Below are 17514 nucleotides of genomic sequence, written 5' to 3' on the forward strand. Positions count from 1 at the left end.
TTTTTTAGTTTTTATGTATACAGTTATTGAACGTTTCATCTAATCCCCTTCCCTTCAGCTATTAAAACAAGAACCCTACTGCACTATTGCACAGATACACATGCATATTATATATACAAATGTAAATTTTCCTGATGCACTGTGTTATTTTACACTGCAAAATGAAGTGTGCGCATGCACAGCTACAAAATATCCTTGAGGCGGCTGTGTAGGCTGGCAAACAAAACCCTGACCTTTCTGTGTAAGACTGCAGTAAAATATTAACTCATATATGGTGAATCTGTACAGCCTGTATAATAAATTGGCATAATTTGACATGACTGAAGACTTCATCACAAGAGATCACAGAACTACCCTGGACCCAGTAGTGATATTGAAATGTGTAACTTCAATGATGCAAACTCCACTTCTGCTCTCAACATGTCCTATATGTAGAGTACCATGCCTTTTTCTTGTTGAATGTAGCAGCTCATGATACCTCATATCCAATAACAACACAATAGTATGTATATATACCCCCACATACACACTCATCTTTAGATCCGGAGCAGTCCTTGACATAACATGGGAAGATTTGAAAGAATTCATATCAGAAATATTTTGGAAAATTCCATTGAAAGAATGATTAGTTGTTATGATGGCTCTAATTTTCAAGGTTTTTTTTACTGAGTTGTATGCATCCAATTCATCCTTAATTGGTGCTTCACAGCCTCTGTGATTTCCATCCTGGTGTCCTCAAAAAATTCTACTTATATTGTGGAAGAAAAAACAGTGAACTCTATTGACTGATCTCAGACTCAAACCTGCCTTTCATTGTCAAATGCAACCTACTGGTGGTGGTGTTTACAATCATGTAGATGTAGATGTCTAGAACTTCATGTAGATGTCTAGAACTGCTGCAGTGGCTGCCATTCATCATAGTTTTTGTTAATTATAGTTGTGAGCCTGTCTCCTAAACTATCCAGTTAAAAATTTACCCAACGCTACCTGCTACTATTTGATGCACATAGTCAGTGAAAATTCTTGATGCTAACAAGTGCTGTGAATTTAGCTCTTCGAGTACTATAATGAAAATATATTCCAATATACGTGTTTTATTAATGAATACATGATAGGAATGAGTGTGATGGACAACTGGAGGAAGAGACACCAGCACCAAGTCCTGAAATATCCAGCTACATTATAATCATTATAATTACATTTTCCTCAATGTTAAAAATAGAGTCTCATTCATAAAATCTGAAATTTGCCCCCTATACAGTGGGGTGACAGAAAAGCTATGCATCATTTAAGTTCCACTGAAGTTCTGTCTTGAAGTCAATGGGACTTAAGCACATGCTATATATATCCTGGGTGCATGTGTCCTGATAAAATCATATGATAGGATGATTATCACCAAATAAAAAATACAGCTTCTAGCTGCAAAGTGAGTTTACAAATTAGCACATTTTGTTGAAGTAAATAATATGCTACCAACCTTCTGCAGGCTGGACTTTGTTCAATTTTTTTTTGAACAATTCTTATCAAGGTTTTAAAATATATCATTCAGAGTGAATGAATTGACAAACAAATGAACAAATGGATGGATGGGTGCAATTTAACACTGTATCTGTCCTAGAAGAGTTTGACTCAGTGTAATGTGAGAAAGTCTGTTTTATGCCACAAATCCAATACAACAGCTGAAAATACCCTCACCCAGAACCCTGGGGTGGAGTTGGCTGCATGGTTGTTGCATAAAATGAGTTCATATGTTCCTGTTTTCACCAGGAATACTGAAGAGAGAGGAAGATGAAATCTAATTACAATGGCACTATTTAATAAGATATTTATACACACATCCATACTGTATGCATATAACTATGTATGTGTTAAAATAAATCTAGTGGAAAAAATCATTTGGTACCCTTTGATTGCCTTTTATTGGTAGTCTGCTCGAGTTCTGACTGCAGTTCTAGCAGGTGTTTAACATACATTATCAGAATGCTTCACTACAAAAATATAATTACAATGTCACCTTGACTGTATCTTTTCAAAACTACCATGCAATGCATGCACATATGTAGTTAAAAATAGGAAGCAATCCTATATATTCACACATTTTTAGAAAAACTAAGCAGCTCAATTACACACTTAATAGTCTTCCAAGTGTGGGGCGGGGGGAGGAGGGGGGTTAAGAAATCTAAGATATGGTTACATGAGGAACTCTTCAATATATGCAATCACTTTTTTATATTCAGCATCATTACAAAAATGACAAAGGCATTAAGCCAGCAACAAATCCCATAGAGGAGCCCACATAAAGCCCAACTGAAATCAGTGGAGTTCTACCCAAGTGCAGAGGTCCAGCACATGGGAAAAGCCTGCATGATTAGAGCCTGAATGCATAGTACACTATGGGCATTCTGCAAAGAAAATATTAGGAAAATAAACTGTGCAAAGTTGGAACCAAAGGGCTTCTGACAATGATATTGCAACCACAATGGTCACAATGATAATCATTAGTAATTGACATTTACAGCTGAGAATGGAGCTGGCCTTCTTAGAAGACAATGTTCTGAGGAACATTTTCCTCTCACAAGTATTCATCCTCAAGCTAAAGTTCCCATGGAAGGATATTAAGATACAAACAGGTGAACATCTCAGGGCACAGGTTGCAAGCACAAGAAAGAAAATGAAAGGAATTTTCATGCTGTCCATCTAGGATAGTAAGCTCATGACTAAGGGACAAAAATTGGATGCAGAATAAACATCAGTGAAAAAATAATTGCAGCACATTAAATTAATGACCTGACTGTTATAAATTCCACTTACAATTACAAAGCACAGATTACTTTATAATTAAACAACTTCATAGAATAGCATGTGTTGTATTATGGAAAACAGAACAGTTTTGGAATTAGAAATAGCTATAGAAGGTCTTTGACAATATCAGTTATTGTAGGAACTGCATGTGGTTAATCATTTACAGCAGAATCCAAGTTCTACAGGTAATAATATTATTAAATGCTCTTTAAATTCAGATGTTTTTAAATGTCATATTTAATGCAGAATACTGTTTGAGAATAACAAGCTTTTTATTCCAGAATTCATTATGTTTTCATATAAACACATTAGTATGATAAACTCTACTTAATTAAAAAGAACAGTTAAATATAAAACAATGAAACTAACAGAACTTTTTTCCACATTATGAATTATGAAATGGTCAGATTATTCAAAAATTTCCATTTCAACATAGCTACCTGAATTTATCAGGGGAAATTTGTGTTCAGAATTTCTGGCTATTTCGTTCATGCTTTGCGTTAAAACGAACTCCATGTATTCCATGAATTGGAATGAGGAAAGTTAAATTAACCAACAAACTCAGGGCTCCCAACTCAATTTTTCACTATCGCTTGTCTACATGTCACTACAGTCCAGATTACAGAGGTGTGAATTGTAGAGCACTCTAACATGTTGCACTTTAACTGCCCCATGTACACCCTATTGGCATGAATGAAAAGGTACCTTGTTCACACTGATGTAGTCCTGCTTCAAACAGAACTACATTAATGCGAACTAGGTCTTTTTCAGTTCACGCCAGCAGGGTTGATATGGGATAGTCATAGCACAACACATTAGAGCGCTCTACAATGGCGCTGTGTAGATGAATCCTAAATGAACAGTTCTAAAGTATCTATACTTTATACTAGATCACAGGGATCATGATCCAGCTAATCTCTCTCTAATTTCTATGAATGTGCTTGCACATATGAAGACAGATGGAGGGTAGACTTTGACCCTATCTGTAAAGTCCTGTCCACAGCAGGATCAAACAGTTGGTTATACAGTTAGCAGCAGCGGCATTCTAACATGATTTCCCTGGAAATTTTTTTTCCTGTTCTTGAGAACTGTACCTGCCAATTCTACTACAAATAACTACACTGCACAAACGGTAAAATTTGAATAACACCAGTATAATGATTCTCAGACAGAAAAGTCCTCAAGTTTAGGAAAACCATGTTAGAATCCCACTAGCAATATCAGTATTTAAATGTGGTGGTATCTAGTAGAGAAGTCTGAATCCAATGGGCCCTACGAGATACTGGGTCATATCCTCAGCTGGTGTAACTTGTCATAGCTTCATTGAAGCCAATGGAACTATGACAAGTTACACCAGCTAAAGATCTAGCGCAGTACTGTATTTTGCATTAGCATTTCAAGTTACAAACACAACTAAGAACTCTGAAGGAGCAGTAAAGTACTTCAGTAAAACCTATGCCTTGCCTGGATTGTCCTTTGTGATTGGTGTATCAGTGTGTTACATACATCTGAGTGCATATAAAATGTTTAACATTTAAATTACGAAGTCTTTAATCCCTGGTTTGGGCAACCTACCTTTGGTTTCCTGTTTAGTCCAGAACTCTTGCACTCTTTTAATAATGTTCTTGTCCTCTCTCAATTGCTTTTGCCATTGCCGCAGTTCTTGTATCTCAGTGTCACAGCGGACCTAGGAAAGGAAAAACACGCTCTTGTAAGAAATGTACCTGTGTCCTCCCTAAATGCATTATCAATGTTTTACTATAACAAATCTATGTAACTAAAGTAGAATGAAACTTATAAATGGAAATCAGGAGTAATTACAAAAGTCAATGGAATTACACAGGGGTAGAGTGAGTCACAATGACATATGGTTTCAAGAAAAGCAGATAAGAAAGACTGACTTTCTGAAGCACAATTCTTTCCCTGGGCTGCTCATTATACAGGACCAGATGTAAAAGCACAATCTAGCCCCGAGGGCTTAAAAAATTCAGTCTATACAGAAGCAAAATCTACATAATTGACATACCCTGTTGAAAACATATGCCAGTTATGGCTAGCAGGGACTCCTCTGAATGCTATGTGATGGCAGATAGTTACATATTTCCTGAATTGTTTAAAAAATTAAGCACTGTACTTAAAAGCATTAAGGCCTTTACCTACCCTCTGAGCAGCCATAATAGCGCAGGAGAGGAACATGAAGCAAAGAAAGAGCCATGCAGCACGAAATTAATGCTAGCAAACCAATTCCCACCTACTAACGGTTGCAAATAGGCTTGCAGACAACACCAGTCCTACAATTTAAATAGACTTTTACAGAGAGGAATGCCATTAATCCATTATTTGGAGTAATTGAAATGCATTCATGACATCTATTCTTTGTCAATCATCCATATGAAGGGCCTGCTCCCATTGAAGATAATGACAACACTCCCAGGCCATGTCTACATTTAAAATTTTCTGAAATGCTCTAACCCTTGGTCTAGTAGTAGTGCCGCTCCCATTGATCTGAACTACAGTTGGACCCACCTCAGTTTTTTACCATTGTCTCATCTTGACCTGCTGAAAGCATGTTTAGTGGTAAACATGCCTTCAACTGATCTAGTCTAGCATTCCCCACTGTTCCTAGCACCAATGCTAGAGAAACTCTGGGAGAATTTCAGAAAATCCAAAGTATTAGATACAGCCCCACTTACTTCAATGGGAGCAGAAACTGTTTATCAGGATGGCCAATGACAATTAAGCAGATTCTCCTGTGTAGCTGAAACTATACCATGTGGTACCTGAATTATGATAGTTATCAAAACGCAGATTCTGTTTTTTATTTATAAGCTCTAGGTACAAAAAACTGCATTGTAATTTATGGTCCTACAAAGATAATGGCTGTTAACAACAAATATTAACAAGCCTGGTTTCCCCTCTCAATGGTGGTGTCCTCATGTTTCCAATGCACCCACAGATTCAGTTCCCGGCAAGCCTCCTCACAGTTAATTTTAGATAATATTGTAATTAATATTAACTTATGTGATGGTGGTCTGTTACATTTCAATCTTCTTCCTCTTTTATGACAGACTTTGAGAGCATGACTCTATCTTCATTAGTTTCAAAATTCTTAAGGGAGACCATGAATGTTATTTAGCAGAAGCATTCTTTCCACCAAAAATATATTTCCTGTGCCTTGAAACCAAGAAAGCTATCTACAATAGATGGAACCCTGGAATAGTTTTTAATCCATTTCAGAGAAGGCCACTTGTTACATTGTAGACAGTGCAATGATAGAGCAGTAATGCAATGCAAGGTTACAAAATGAATGCGAACAGAGAAGAATTTTACTCAGTGACCTGACATCATATATCTCGTACAATACTACATTATCTTTTCTCCAATAAACTAGCTCTGCATCATTTGTCACACTTTAACATGTTTAATATGAACACTTGAAATCAGAAAAATAGTGTTAATGTTACTAGCCAAAACTGTATTTTCATGGTTACAAAAATCATTTCTATGAACCTCATCAGCTATTCCTCCACAGGTAGGTTATACAGGACAAGTCCATGCACTGGATGGTTTCCTAGACTCACAAGAGATGTATGAATCTGATGAAGTGGGTTCTAGCCCACGAAAACTTATGCCCAAATAAATTTGTTAGTCTCTAAGGTGCCACAAGGACTCCTCGTTGCTTTTGCTGATACAGACTAACACAGCTACCACTCTGAAAAGAGATGTATTGTGTCTCTCTGATGCTCGCACATATAAGTTCTACTAAATGAGTATCAATTAATTAGTTGCATGGAATCAATCTTCCTATGTGTACCAGGGTTGGGGGGAAGGGCCTGCAGGAGGGTAAAGGAACAGGGCTTATTCTATCTCAAAGAAATAACAGCACCTATTCTTTACTGAAAATTTGTTGAAAAAGTGAAGTGAGCGATTTATAACTGAACCTATGTCAAAATGTGTTTAGGAGAATGTCAAGAGTGCACTACTGATCTTTACATATTAAGGAGAAAGACAATGTTTCTAATGGCTAATGGAGAAAAATCCAACCATCAAGCAGGTCCTTACAGCTCCTAAGTGGGTGCACAGGAGGGGGGGAGTGCCCAAGAAGATCCCTTCCTTTTGTGCCTCCTGTAAGCGACTATCAGAAGTGCAGGAACTATTCTCGCTGTTCATCCCACTGGGCTCTGGAGTGAGACTGGCAAATGAGGTTGAAAAGGAGCAGGAGGACATTTTGCTGCATCACATCATCCTATGAAAGAGCGCGGCAATGGGGGCACTCTTCCACAAGAATGCCTCTGAAATCATCCTGAGATGGTGTCGCTCAACATGGGCTAGAGCCTGAGAGGCAGAGTAAAGTCCATAGGGCCTAACTCTGCAATCACTTACACTTTGTGCTAACCCACTGAAGGGGCACAGAATGTATGTTGGTGCACAATTTGCCCCAAGGGGTAGCATATGGTGTAATTAAGTGCTGAATATGGTCAATAAAACTTAGAAAATAGTATTACTCTATAGCATTGCAGTTATCTCAGTTCTCATCACTTAGCAGCTATACAAGAGCTAATTTGCCATATGAGAGTTGTCATGTTTTATGAATGACCGTTGAGATTTCCAGTTCTTAGACTGATAGGATTTGGTCATCTTATGAAGAGGACACATTCAGATATCTGAGTAAAACGGAATATCTCACACATTTAAGAGTCAATTCCAACTACAGTATATCGACTATTTAATAATTCAGCAAATTATTTTAATATATCTTTGGCAATACACCAGCAAATTAGTTCTGCTTTATAAACACAATATAATTCTAACCAGACAATAACCTGCAAAACAGCCAACAGGCAAATATGTTTGCAAGTAATCAAGGCATGGGGATGAATCCATGTCTTTGTCCCACTGAAGACCACTACGATGTGAAGCACTGAACAAGACCAGTTTTGAAGTCAGAGTGCAGGTTTTTTTAAAAAACCCAAACCTTTTAGAGTGAATCCACATTTGCTGTAAATGCAGCAAACATTCTATTGATTGCCTGGGTCACAATCATTTATTCTGAGCCTTTTGGTGGTGGCTCTATCTTGTGAAAAGGGACATCACTGATGACAGCAGAAGTATAAGAACACCTCGTTAGAGATAAAAGTAAATCATTTCTATTCTGATTTAATTCTAGTTTAAACAATCAGAATACATACATAATAAATAATGACATTTGATATTTACATAATGCCTTTGATCCCAAGGAATCACAAAACACTTTACAAATTATAGACATGATACTACAATCCTGCCTTATCTAATACTCTCAATACAGTAACTTTTTGGTCATCTCTACACATAGCAACAATGAAATGCATTCAGGTCTGGGTTAGAAGCAAACTGGCGCACACCACACTGCATAATGGGGGGAGATAAGACCATTTTTGATCAAAGACACTAGAGAAATATCTACTCGTTAAAATATGTCCTGGGGTGAACAATGGCCATGCAGCATGGACAGGACCTGTTTTTCATGTCTCTTTCAGAAGACCAACATAAAACAAATTGTATAAAACTCAATTCTACATTAAAGGAATAATGGAATAGGTCTACCACCACTGGGTTTTGAATCTATGGTGCTACGGAGTCTAAGTATGTTAAACCTAAGGCTTAAGATACTAAGCCACCCTCAACTTTTATTTGAACAGCTGAGTTTAAATTTACAACATCACAGTAATTACACAGAAGAGATTGCTTTGCACTTTCTGATCAAGGTTCCAATATTTTTGGTGTCACTAATGACATCACTTTTCAGGAAAATGGTGGTCACCAGCTGGAGAGTCAGAAATGCCAATTTAAGCAAAAGCTGTTTCCAATACAATTCACACAGTTTATATTTTTATGAGAAGAGCTTTCATCCATGTACATTTGCAGAATGCTACATCAAGCAAAACGTGCATAAGATTTCTTTTTAAGGTCCAAGGCAAAGCCAAAAAATGAGCAGAGGAGTCAAGATCATTAACATTACTCTGTTAACAGTTTCCTCCTGTATGCCACGCTCTCTGACTTCAGAGACCAATCTAATGCATGGTGCATTATCAAATTTTTTTGAAATGCAGACAATATGCATTCAGCCAATCACTTCAGACCACTTACTTGGAAGGATACACAAGAATTCCAGTACATACATCCAGCATGACCTTCCTAGCTCTAATGAATCTATACTATGAATTATAAAATTATACATTGCTAAACATTTTGTGATCTTGTCTCTTATATAAGGCCTTGAGTGGTGATAAATTTAACTAATGTGCATATTTGGCAGAGGTTAGGTTACTTAAACACCTCCCAGCAGTCACACTTGTCCCTGATGAAAATATCCTTACATACAAGCCTGTCATAACTGAAACACATTTTTAAATTAATCCTTTCTAACCTCCCAAAATAGATGTTAACAATTCAACCCAGGTTTGTGCCCAGGAAAATAAAGGGACAGGGCATTCTCTTATGAAAATATAGATTTACTGAATATACTTATTTTTAGTACAAGTCTCAAAAAGAAATATTTTAAATAAATTTTCTGGGTTTGGGGATTCTAAGTACCTACTGCAATGCAAACCACATTTGTTAAGCAGTATGTCGAAGAACCACTCATTGCTCCCTCGTGTCTTCTTATTCATGAACTAAGCTTTATTTCACTTTTCATATGTATAATGCTTGCATCTCCTATGGCATAAATAAGCTACCATGTTTGCTTGATCTTGCTTCATCAGTAAGAGCTTGATCTTTCAAGGTGAAGGGTGCTCTCTATTCCCACTGAAGTCAGCCTCACTCAGGATCAGACTAAAGGGTAGCAGCATTCAAAGGTGTAGACCACTATAGCTATCTTTTATGATGATTAATTATATATTTTAATTAACAATTTTGTATTTTATTTGGCTTCATTTTAACAAGCCACACAAGAAGTAGTAGAAAAATGGTAATACAATGTTCATTGCTATATTTTGTGATATTACAGTTCTTAATGCTTTGAATACTGTAGGTTTTCATATGCTGTTTGATCTCACAGCATCTTCTTTAACCATCTGTGATAAGGTTCAGACTTCTGGATTAGTTGTTGGCAGTATCTCAGATTCCCACTACTACTTCAACTACCTTTGGAACCAGCCTTTAAACTTTCTCTCTCTGATCATGCTTTTCAGCACACAAAAGAAAATAAGAAGAAAGCAAGATTGGGGGGGAGGGAAAAAGGGCTGTTTTGTTTTTTTGTTTCTCCCATCAGTTTATGAATGTTTATCAAGAAGATTAAACCAGAGAATATTAAAACAGTGGAATTCTTCTTTCAAAGAGGAAAATTGAGTCTTACCATTGTGCTGTGTAAGGCACAGTGCTCTTCCTTTTACTTTTGCTCATGGGGAGCATGTTCCAGTTGAGTACCATTAAGAACAGGATTCTCCAGCCAAAACTAATGACTAAAACTCTGAGGATGCAGGATATCTGTGTCCAAGAATATTTCCATAAAAATGACACACCTCCTCCGAAAGTTAATCAACCCTACTTCTGTAGGAGACTATTATCTCTTCTGTTTCAATACCCTCATGTTATTTGAGGCTCTTGCTGTATTTTCACCAGAAAGTGAAAGTATGTTACCTGGAAGAACTAGAGAAAAAAATGGGGCACTGTTGTTTTTCCTTTTGGACTTCAAGCCTCAGTATATCCATTTGAACAGGCCTTACTCCAAAACTTTTCTCCTAACACCAGAGCAACCAGAATTGGCCATCTTACCCCAGCCTAGTATTTCTCCTCTTGTAACTTTGGAAAATACATTAATTTATCACATCTAACAGCTCCTTTCACTCCCCACAGGAACGTTCCATATACTTACCAACACAATCCCTAAAGATGTGGGAAAGATAAAGATGCTTCCAGACACTCACATTTTGTACAAATCCTTTCAAAATGTAGGGGAAAGCTCAAAAAGAAAAGAGTGAGATCCTAATTCCTTAGTCCTTCCACCCTGGATGTTTGACATGGATGACATTGACAACAAAATTCTCTTTCTTCCCATTTCTCTCTGACTCTCCTGTCTCTTCAAGGCCCATCTTCCTAGCATTGGACCAAAGATAAGATGAAGATAAATCTTACTCTTTTTTTCAGCCCTTTCTGGGCTTGATCCCACAGGCTGCTGAGTGCCCTCAATGTCCATTGACTTCAACAGGAAGGTGCTCAGAACCTTCAAAAAGTTAAGCTTCCACAGACCTAGAGAGTGCTCAGCAGCTTGGTAAGTGGTGTGACATAGGGTGCCCAGGGTAGCCCTCACTGGAAATGCCAAGGTCAGGGCAGGCTGCAAAAAGGAGAGCAGATACTCCCAAGACTGGTGGGTAACACTGAAGTTAAACTCCCAACAAGTCACAAACTGTGCTTCTGATCCCCACACTGGTTATCAAGAAGCAAAAAAAAAAAAAAAAAAAATCACACAGTCAGTTGCATTCCAGTTCTCTGGCTCCCAATCAGCACCTAGGTCCAGTACAGTAAGAAGTTATTTTAGAACTCTGCTCACAATACAAAATGTTCTTCTCAACCGCAAAGGGCCAGCCACATTGCCAGGTCAATATTAGGCTGGATCTTACCCAAAATAGCACGCTTCCAGCCAATCCTTTAGTGTCTAAAACAAAAGGTTTATTATAAAGAAAAAAAGGAAGAACAAGGAGAGAGTTGTTAAATAATAAAGCAGTTACATTCATACAAAGACTTCAAAGTACATATATCAGGTTCTTAGCAGTACTGGTGAGTTTGCTGGCTTGAAAGTACCTCTGGAACACATCCACAGCTTGGATGAGTCATTGAGTCCTTTGTTCAGAGCTTCATTTGCAGAAAAGTTCCTCCAGAGGCAAGAAGCAGGACTGAAGACAAAATGGAGAAGATCCAGCTGCCTTTTATAGTCTTTTGCTATGCGGCCTGTGCTTCCTTTGTTCCAAATCAAAGCTGCCCAGAATATGACATGGAAGCCTTAGGCTTTGTCTATACAGGCAAGTGAAAGACAAAACTTTTGTCACTGAGGTGTTAAACACACACACACACCCTGAAGACAAAAGTTTTGTCGACAACAAGTGCTGGTCTTGGCATTCTCCTGCCAACAACGTTAACGCCACTCATTGGGGATGTTTTTTGTTGGCAGGAGAGCTCTCTCCTGTTGACAAACAGCAGCTACGCTGCATGCATTTTAGCAGCATGCTCTGTCCATAGCCATACCAGATGCCTTGCTGACTAATAAGGTGTCTTCCCTGGTTCCTTTCAATGGGTTCATTGTACAGTTGATGACCCATGTAGGGCCATCAAAGAGGCTAGGCAGTGCTGATGCCAATCTGCCTGGGGATGTGACCCAGATGCACAGCACAAGTTTGAAATACAGATATACCCTACATATCTATAACTCATAATACAAAGGTGATGCAAACAAATACACAAGATCATCATACTTGGCAAATTGTGACATTTTTGCAGATAGCTCACATGGAATATCTGCTATGATTCATTCCAATTTTATAATATTGGTATTAATAAAATCAGTGGTCACCCATATTCCATACAGCATCACAGAAGGCACTCAGCAACTTTCAGGTTCAGACTCAAATGAGGGGCACCATAGATAACTAAGGTGCATGGAAATGGGTGAAGCTGGTGGGGCAAGAACCTGTGTGATGGCAAAGGGGTTCAGTGTAGGTGGTCCTGGGGTTGGGAACAGGTCCCACAGGATTGTTCATAGGGAGGAATACCTGTCTGCCTTATGGCACGAGAGTGCATGTGCTCATGCATGTGTGTGTGTGAAAGAAGGGGAAAGGGGGAGAGAGAGAGAGACTATCCCCAGGAAGGAATCCACACATGGTTTTAGTTCAGGAGAGGAAGATTTAAGCCAATGTATTTAAGCCTCAGATAAGACCAAACTTTACAGAAATTAAAATGGAAAGAGAAAGGAATTACATTCTCTCAACTAATATAAGTGAAATTGACATTTGCCAAGCAACTTTTTTCAACATATCTCAGGATACTCCTTTGGAACATGATGGGTTTGCATAAGTTCACTAAGGAAGATGAATGTTGAAGGTAAAGGAAAGAATTCTTGTGCAAGAGCTACCATAGATCTTGGGTCTTGGGTGTTCCGGCTTCTCTCCTAGATACAACTTCAAAATCATGAAACACTTTTGCCCTCTTCATGGAAGCGGATGAGATTTTATCTTTACATTGTGTAAAGCACCAAGTACAGATAAATAATAAATGATAATAATGTTGTCCCTTTGGCCTGAGTGGTTAGCCAATATTTGGGGACTTGCAGGGTTGTTTCCGTTAGGAGGAGAAACTGATTATATGAATCAGGTACTTTCTTTAGTGCAATCCTGTTTATTTACAAAGAATGCACAAAGCATTGTTTCCCTGAACAAGCGTAGCAACATCCAACCGCAAAAAGCTTCTTTCCTTAGAAATACCCAAACCTGCCTATCCAGTGATTTCTGTGCCCAAGAAGCTCTGTGTCTCTGCTTCCACTCAGCATCATGCTCACAACTGCTTCTCTCACTTTCTTCTGGCTTTTTCTGCCTTTGATTCCCCAGCCTGCAAATCCAATACTTAGCCCCTGACTTTCAGTCAGGGAAACCCCTTTAAATCTACCTAGATTCGTTTTTGCTGAGGTCTCACCAGACACCCCTTTGCCTTGGGTAGTAGCTTCTTTTGCTTCCTGCTCACTGCACACAGCTTCAGCTTCCATTTAGCCTGAAAGCAGGGTGTTTATAACAACCAGAACTGAGATTGTCTTTGGATCAAAGACTCACTTGATGGAAGCCATTAACAACTTCCAATATAACAACCGCATTCTTCTGTAATCGGCTCAAGGTTTAGCTGAACACAGTGGTTCCTTATGTCTTATTGCTAGCCTGTGCTTCAGTGTTAAAATTCTGCTCTGCAGCTTTTGGTGCAAAGACTTTTTTTATTGGATGACACGTTGCTGTGGATCTGCCTGAGTTTTTCACGTTGTGTATATTCACTCAGGCATGGATGATAAAAACAAGGGAAGCATCATGAATAGATTTGAAAAGCTCAGTTAATTTTACAAATGAGGTAATTTCACCCTCTACATCGATATATGCCTCAGTATGTTTGACAATGAATGTCCTGAAGAACAGCTGAAGAGGTACACAAAACAAAATTTTTAAACAATATAACAGGGCTTGCTGTGGTTTCTTCCAAATGAGATGATGTAGCTTCAGAAATAAAGAAATACAAGGATTCAAATTTATATCCTCACATTCTGGAATGTTATTGTTACACACGAGCTATCTTTCTATCTTTCATTTTATTAAATTTCTTAGTTATTTACTTCTTGAGAAATCAAACAGTGTGTCCAGAATATTTTCCCCTCTACCCTTCAATGTGTGTGGTGTGTGATTTCATGTCCTTGAAAACGTAAACTGAGAAGTTCAGTGGAAGTAATGACCTTCCTTTTTTACAGTACACTGTATGATCTGATATATTAGGGCACATCTTTGTATTTATAGTCAATATTACCAGAAGGTGTCCAGTGTAATAATAGGGTGTTTTAGAATTACAGATTGTATGAATTATATAATTAAGTTCAGTGAACAATGTCTATATGAAAAGTTTAAAATCACTACTTGATAAAACCTTTTTGTATCCTGTTGAAATAAAAATGAGTTTTCCAAACAATGTTCTAAAAATATCCTTGGGTGGGAGGAAGCCTTTACAAAGAAACTGTTATGGACAGAGTAAATCAATGCTGACATATATCAACTAGTTTTAAAAGTTCCTGTCTTTTGAAATTTTAGATTAACAATCTCCCATGATATTTTGTATCCATTTTCCTTATAGAGGATGAGTGATTCTCATTTAAGTTTAACATTCTCTTTATTTACCAGCATACATAAAAATACATCACCCTAGATTGACTGTACTGTAGCTTGTTATTAACAGCTAGCCCTGTGTTAGCTTGAAAGCTTGTCTCCCTCACCAACAGAAAAGTTCATCCAATAAAAGATATTACATCACCCATCTTGTCTCTAATTTCATTTTATAACTCTTAAACAACAAAACTCTTCCCCCTGCACTCAACAAACAAACAAAAATATTTCACAGTTTGATAGTCAGAGTTAATCATTGCAATTGACTGTTCTTTAGGACTCTGCTTTTCTTTTCTAACAGATTTAGCTCTACAAACAATACTCTTTTAAATTAAATGTTAATGTAGAGGGCAAAGACATTGCCTTTCAGAACCTTTGCCCCCAAACACAAGGTATCTGAGCAACCTTGTGGTGTTAATCCAACATACAAATGTTATTGGATAATGATTGGCTATGCAATATTTTACTGTGAGGATGCCTGCAGTGGTATTGTCAGTGCTAATTAATGTTACTGTGGGAATTAAAGTCAGATAGGTTAAAAAAGAAAATCAGGGAAAACAAATAAACACACAGCATAAAACATCACAGGACTCTATTAATCAAGAATAAATATTCAGAGCATGCTCCCATGCTCATGTTCATACAAGATTCTTCACATACTGAAGTCCGTTTATAAGCAGCACAGAGAGTTTCTATATTCATTGTTATTTAGAAAACACGCTATATTTACAGAAACAGAAGTCTAACTCCCTGTGCAGTGAAGCAAAGTAGGTTCAAAGTCTAGAGGTTATTCACACCTTCCAAAAAGAAACCTCACTCATGATAAATAAAATAATTTGTTATGTCATGGTTATATTGCTTTCTCATCCCTTATTTTATTTTTAAATTTAAATAAAGAAACTTCAGTATCACTTCCTTAAAGTACATTATCACATGGAATAGCAGTCAGGAGGAATGCTGGATGTAAACTGGAGCGACCTATGAAGCACTATTCAAAATATTTGGAAAATGCTACAGATTAATTTACATATTTGCTAACATTTATGTTAATTCTTTTGATCAAAGTGGGCTGAACCTGTGATGCGTTGATGAAGCTACAAATGGCATAACAGGACATCTGGATTCCTGAGTCATTAGAGGTCTCTTCCCTATCCTGCCTGGCTGAGGTGCTTTACTTTGGGTCTAGTATAGTGTGCAGGTGGAAGAGGCCACTGATTGTGCCATGAGTATGAGGCCTTTTTTGCTGATCCATGAACCAACCTTGGTGGTTAGTCCGGAGGAAATTTTTCAGCTACTGAAAGGGCATTAAAACTCATGGTGACAGACTAGCCCCACTGAAGTCAATGGGAGTTTTGCAGGCCATCATTGAAGTCAGTGGGTATTATAATGTGTTTTGGCAATGAATGAGGCAGGGGTCCTGTAGAAAAAATAGTATGCAATTAAAGATTGTAACGTAATACATATATACAAAACGGTTGAACTAAGGTTGCACAGACAACATTAATTCCGGCATTTCCTAACTTTTGAGTGCTTGATTTTACAACCTTAATAACAACCTTTTAACATAGTTTTTTTGTGTGTGATTTCCTAGGTTTTTTAAAAAACAAATTGAAAAAACAGAAATTCCATCATGTGACATCCACCTGGGTCATTAGCAAGGTTGGAGGCTTTAGATCCTTCATACTGATCTCTGCTACGTGAGCTAATGGAGTTAGTGATAGCAGATTGTCATCCTCAGTAGGGACCAGCAATAGAGGGGGATGGGATATTTTGCCAATCTATTTCACAAATACTTATTGATAATAGACAAATGGTGAGACTCAGAAGGCTTGGGCTCCATTCCAGGCTCTGGAGAGGAGAGTGCTCTAGTAGGCACGGACTCTTCTGCCTATTCCCCCTTAAGTATGGCCTAGTCTGCCCCATTCCTTCCAACATGTGTCTATCCCACTCCTGTCATTTTCTCACCTCTGGATCCTTATGCAGTTCCATTCTCCTCACCCAGCTAGTCCCAGTTTCCACTCCTCAGGCTTCTCACTCCATTTTCCATGTCCAGCAAGTCCTAGTCTGATCCCTCTGGACTCCCTATCCACATCCCACTCTCCCCCAGACTCCCAAGCCCAGCTTCATTGCCTAGACATTCACAGTTCTTTCCCAGACCTCGAAATCCTTCTCTCCAAGCTCCTTGCCCAGCTCGTCTAAGTTTCTGCCATCCCCTCCTGGCTCCTCATCTGATCCATCTCTCTCTCCTGCATCAGAGCCTACAGCCACCCCACTGTCCAGCATATTCCCCAAGCCAACTGACTCCCAGTGCTAATCTCCTGGACCAGCCAGTCTCAGTCTCACCTACCCCAACTCCCAGTCCCAGTTTCCATATCTCCCTCCACTCCAGGCTCCTTGCCCTTGTCCACTCCCTCCCAGGCCCCACTGTAGGTTTAGCTCTTGTCCCCTCTGCTTTTGAATCAGGCAGCTTCCTCCTTCACGCTATCTGGGCCCAGCACGGTGGTCATTCAGAGCACAGGAGAGACAGGCTCCCTGTCTCAGGTCAGGTGCCTGGACCCAGACCTGACACAGCCTGCAGAGATACAATTCCAGGTGCTGCTCAGTCCTGGGCTGGTGCATGCCCTGTGCAGACAGAATCTTCAGGGACATTAGATGCTAAAATCTACAGAGTCTCTGTAGATAATCATGTGCAAATTATGATTTTTCAAAGACTAAATTTGGCTTGGCCATATTTGGGCAGATTTTTATGAGGACAGCAAAGAGCACATTTTTGATACAAAGGCCTCCACTCTGCCAAATTTCAAATGCTGCTCCAAAGCATGGACATGCT

The 17514-nt window shown here is 38.5% G+C and overlaps 1 protein-coding gene across 5 annotated transcripts in view; it reads right to left on the reverse strand.

Moving 5' to 3' along the window:
* Nucleotides 1-17514, reverse strand: part of IQCK (IQ motif containing K) — a 91241-nt gene that overhangs the window by 22660 nt on the left and 51067 nt on the right. For 4 of the 5 annotated variants that reach the window (XM_038419897.2, XM_038419899.2, XM_043493998.1 and 1 more), the window contains one exon: nt 4378-4489. In XM_038419897.2, the coding sequence (XP_038275825.1) occupies nt 4378-4489 (112 nt within the window). Of the gene's footprint in view, nt 1-1459; nt 2718-4377; nt 4490-17514 lie in introns of those variants that run through there. The other variant, XM_038419898.2, reaches the window with a different exon arrangement.

Source organism: Dermochelys coriacea, chromosome 10, assembly GCF_009764565.3.
Source record: "Dermochelys coriacea isolate rDerCor1 chromosome 10, rDerCor1.pri.v4, whole genome shotgun sequence".
Taxonomy (NCBI): domain Eukaryota; kingdom Metazoa; phylum Chordata; order Testudines; family Dermochelyidae; genus Dermochelys; species Dermochelys coriacea.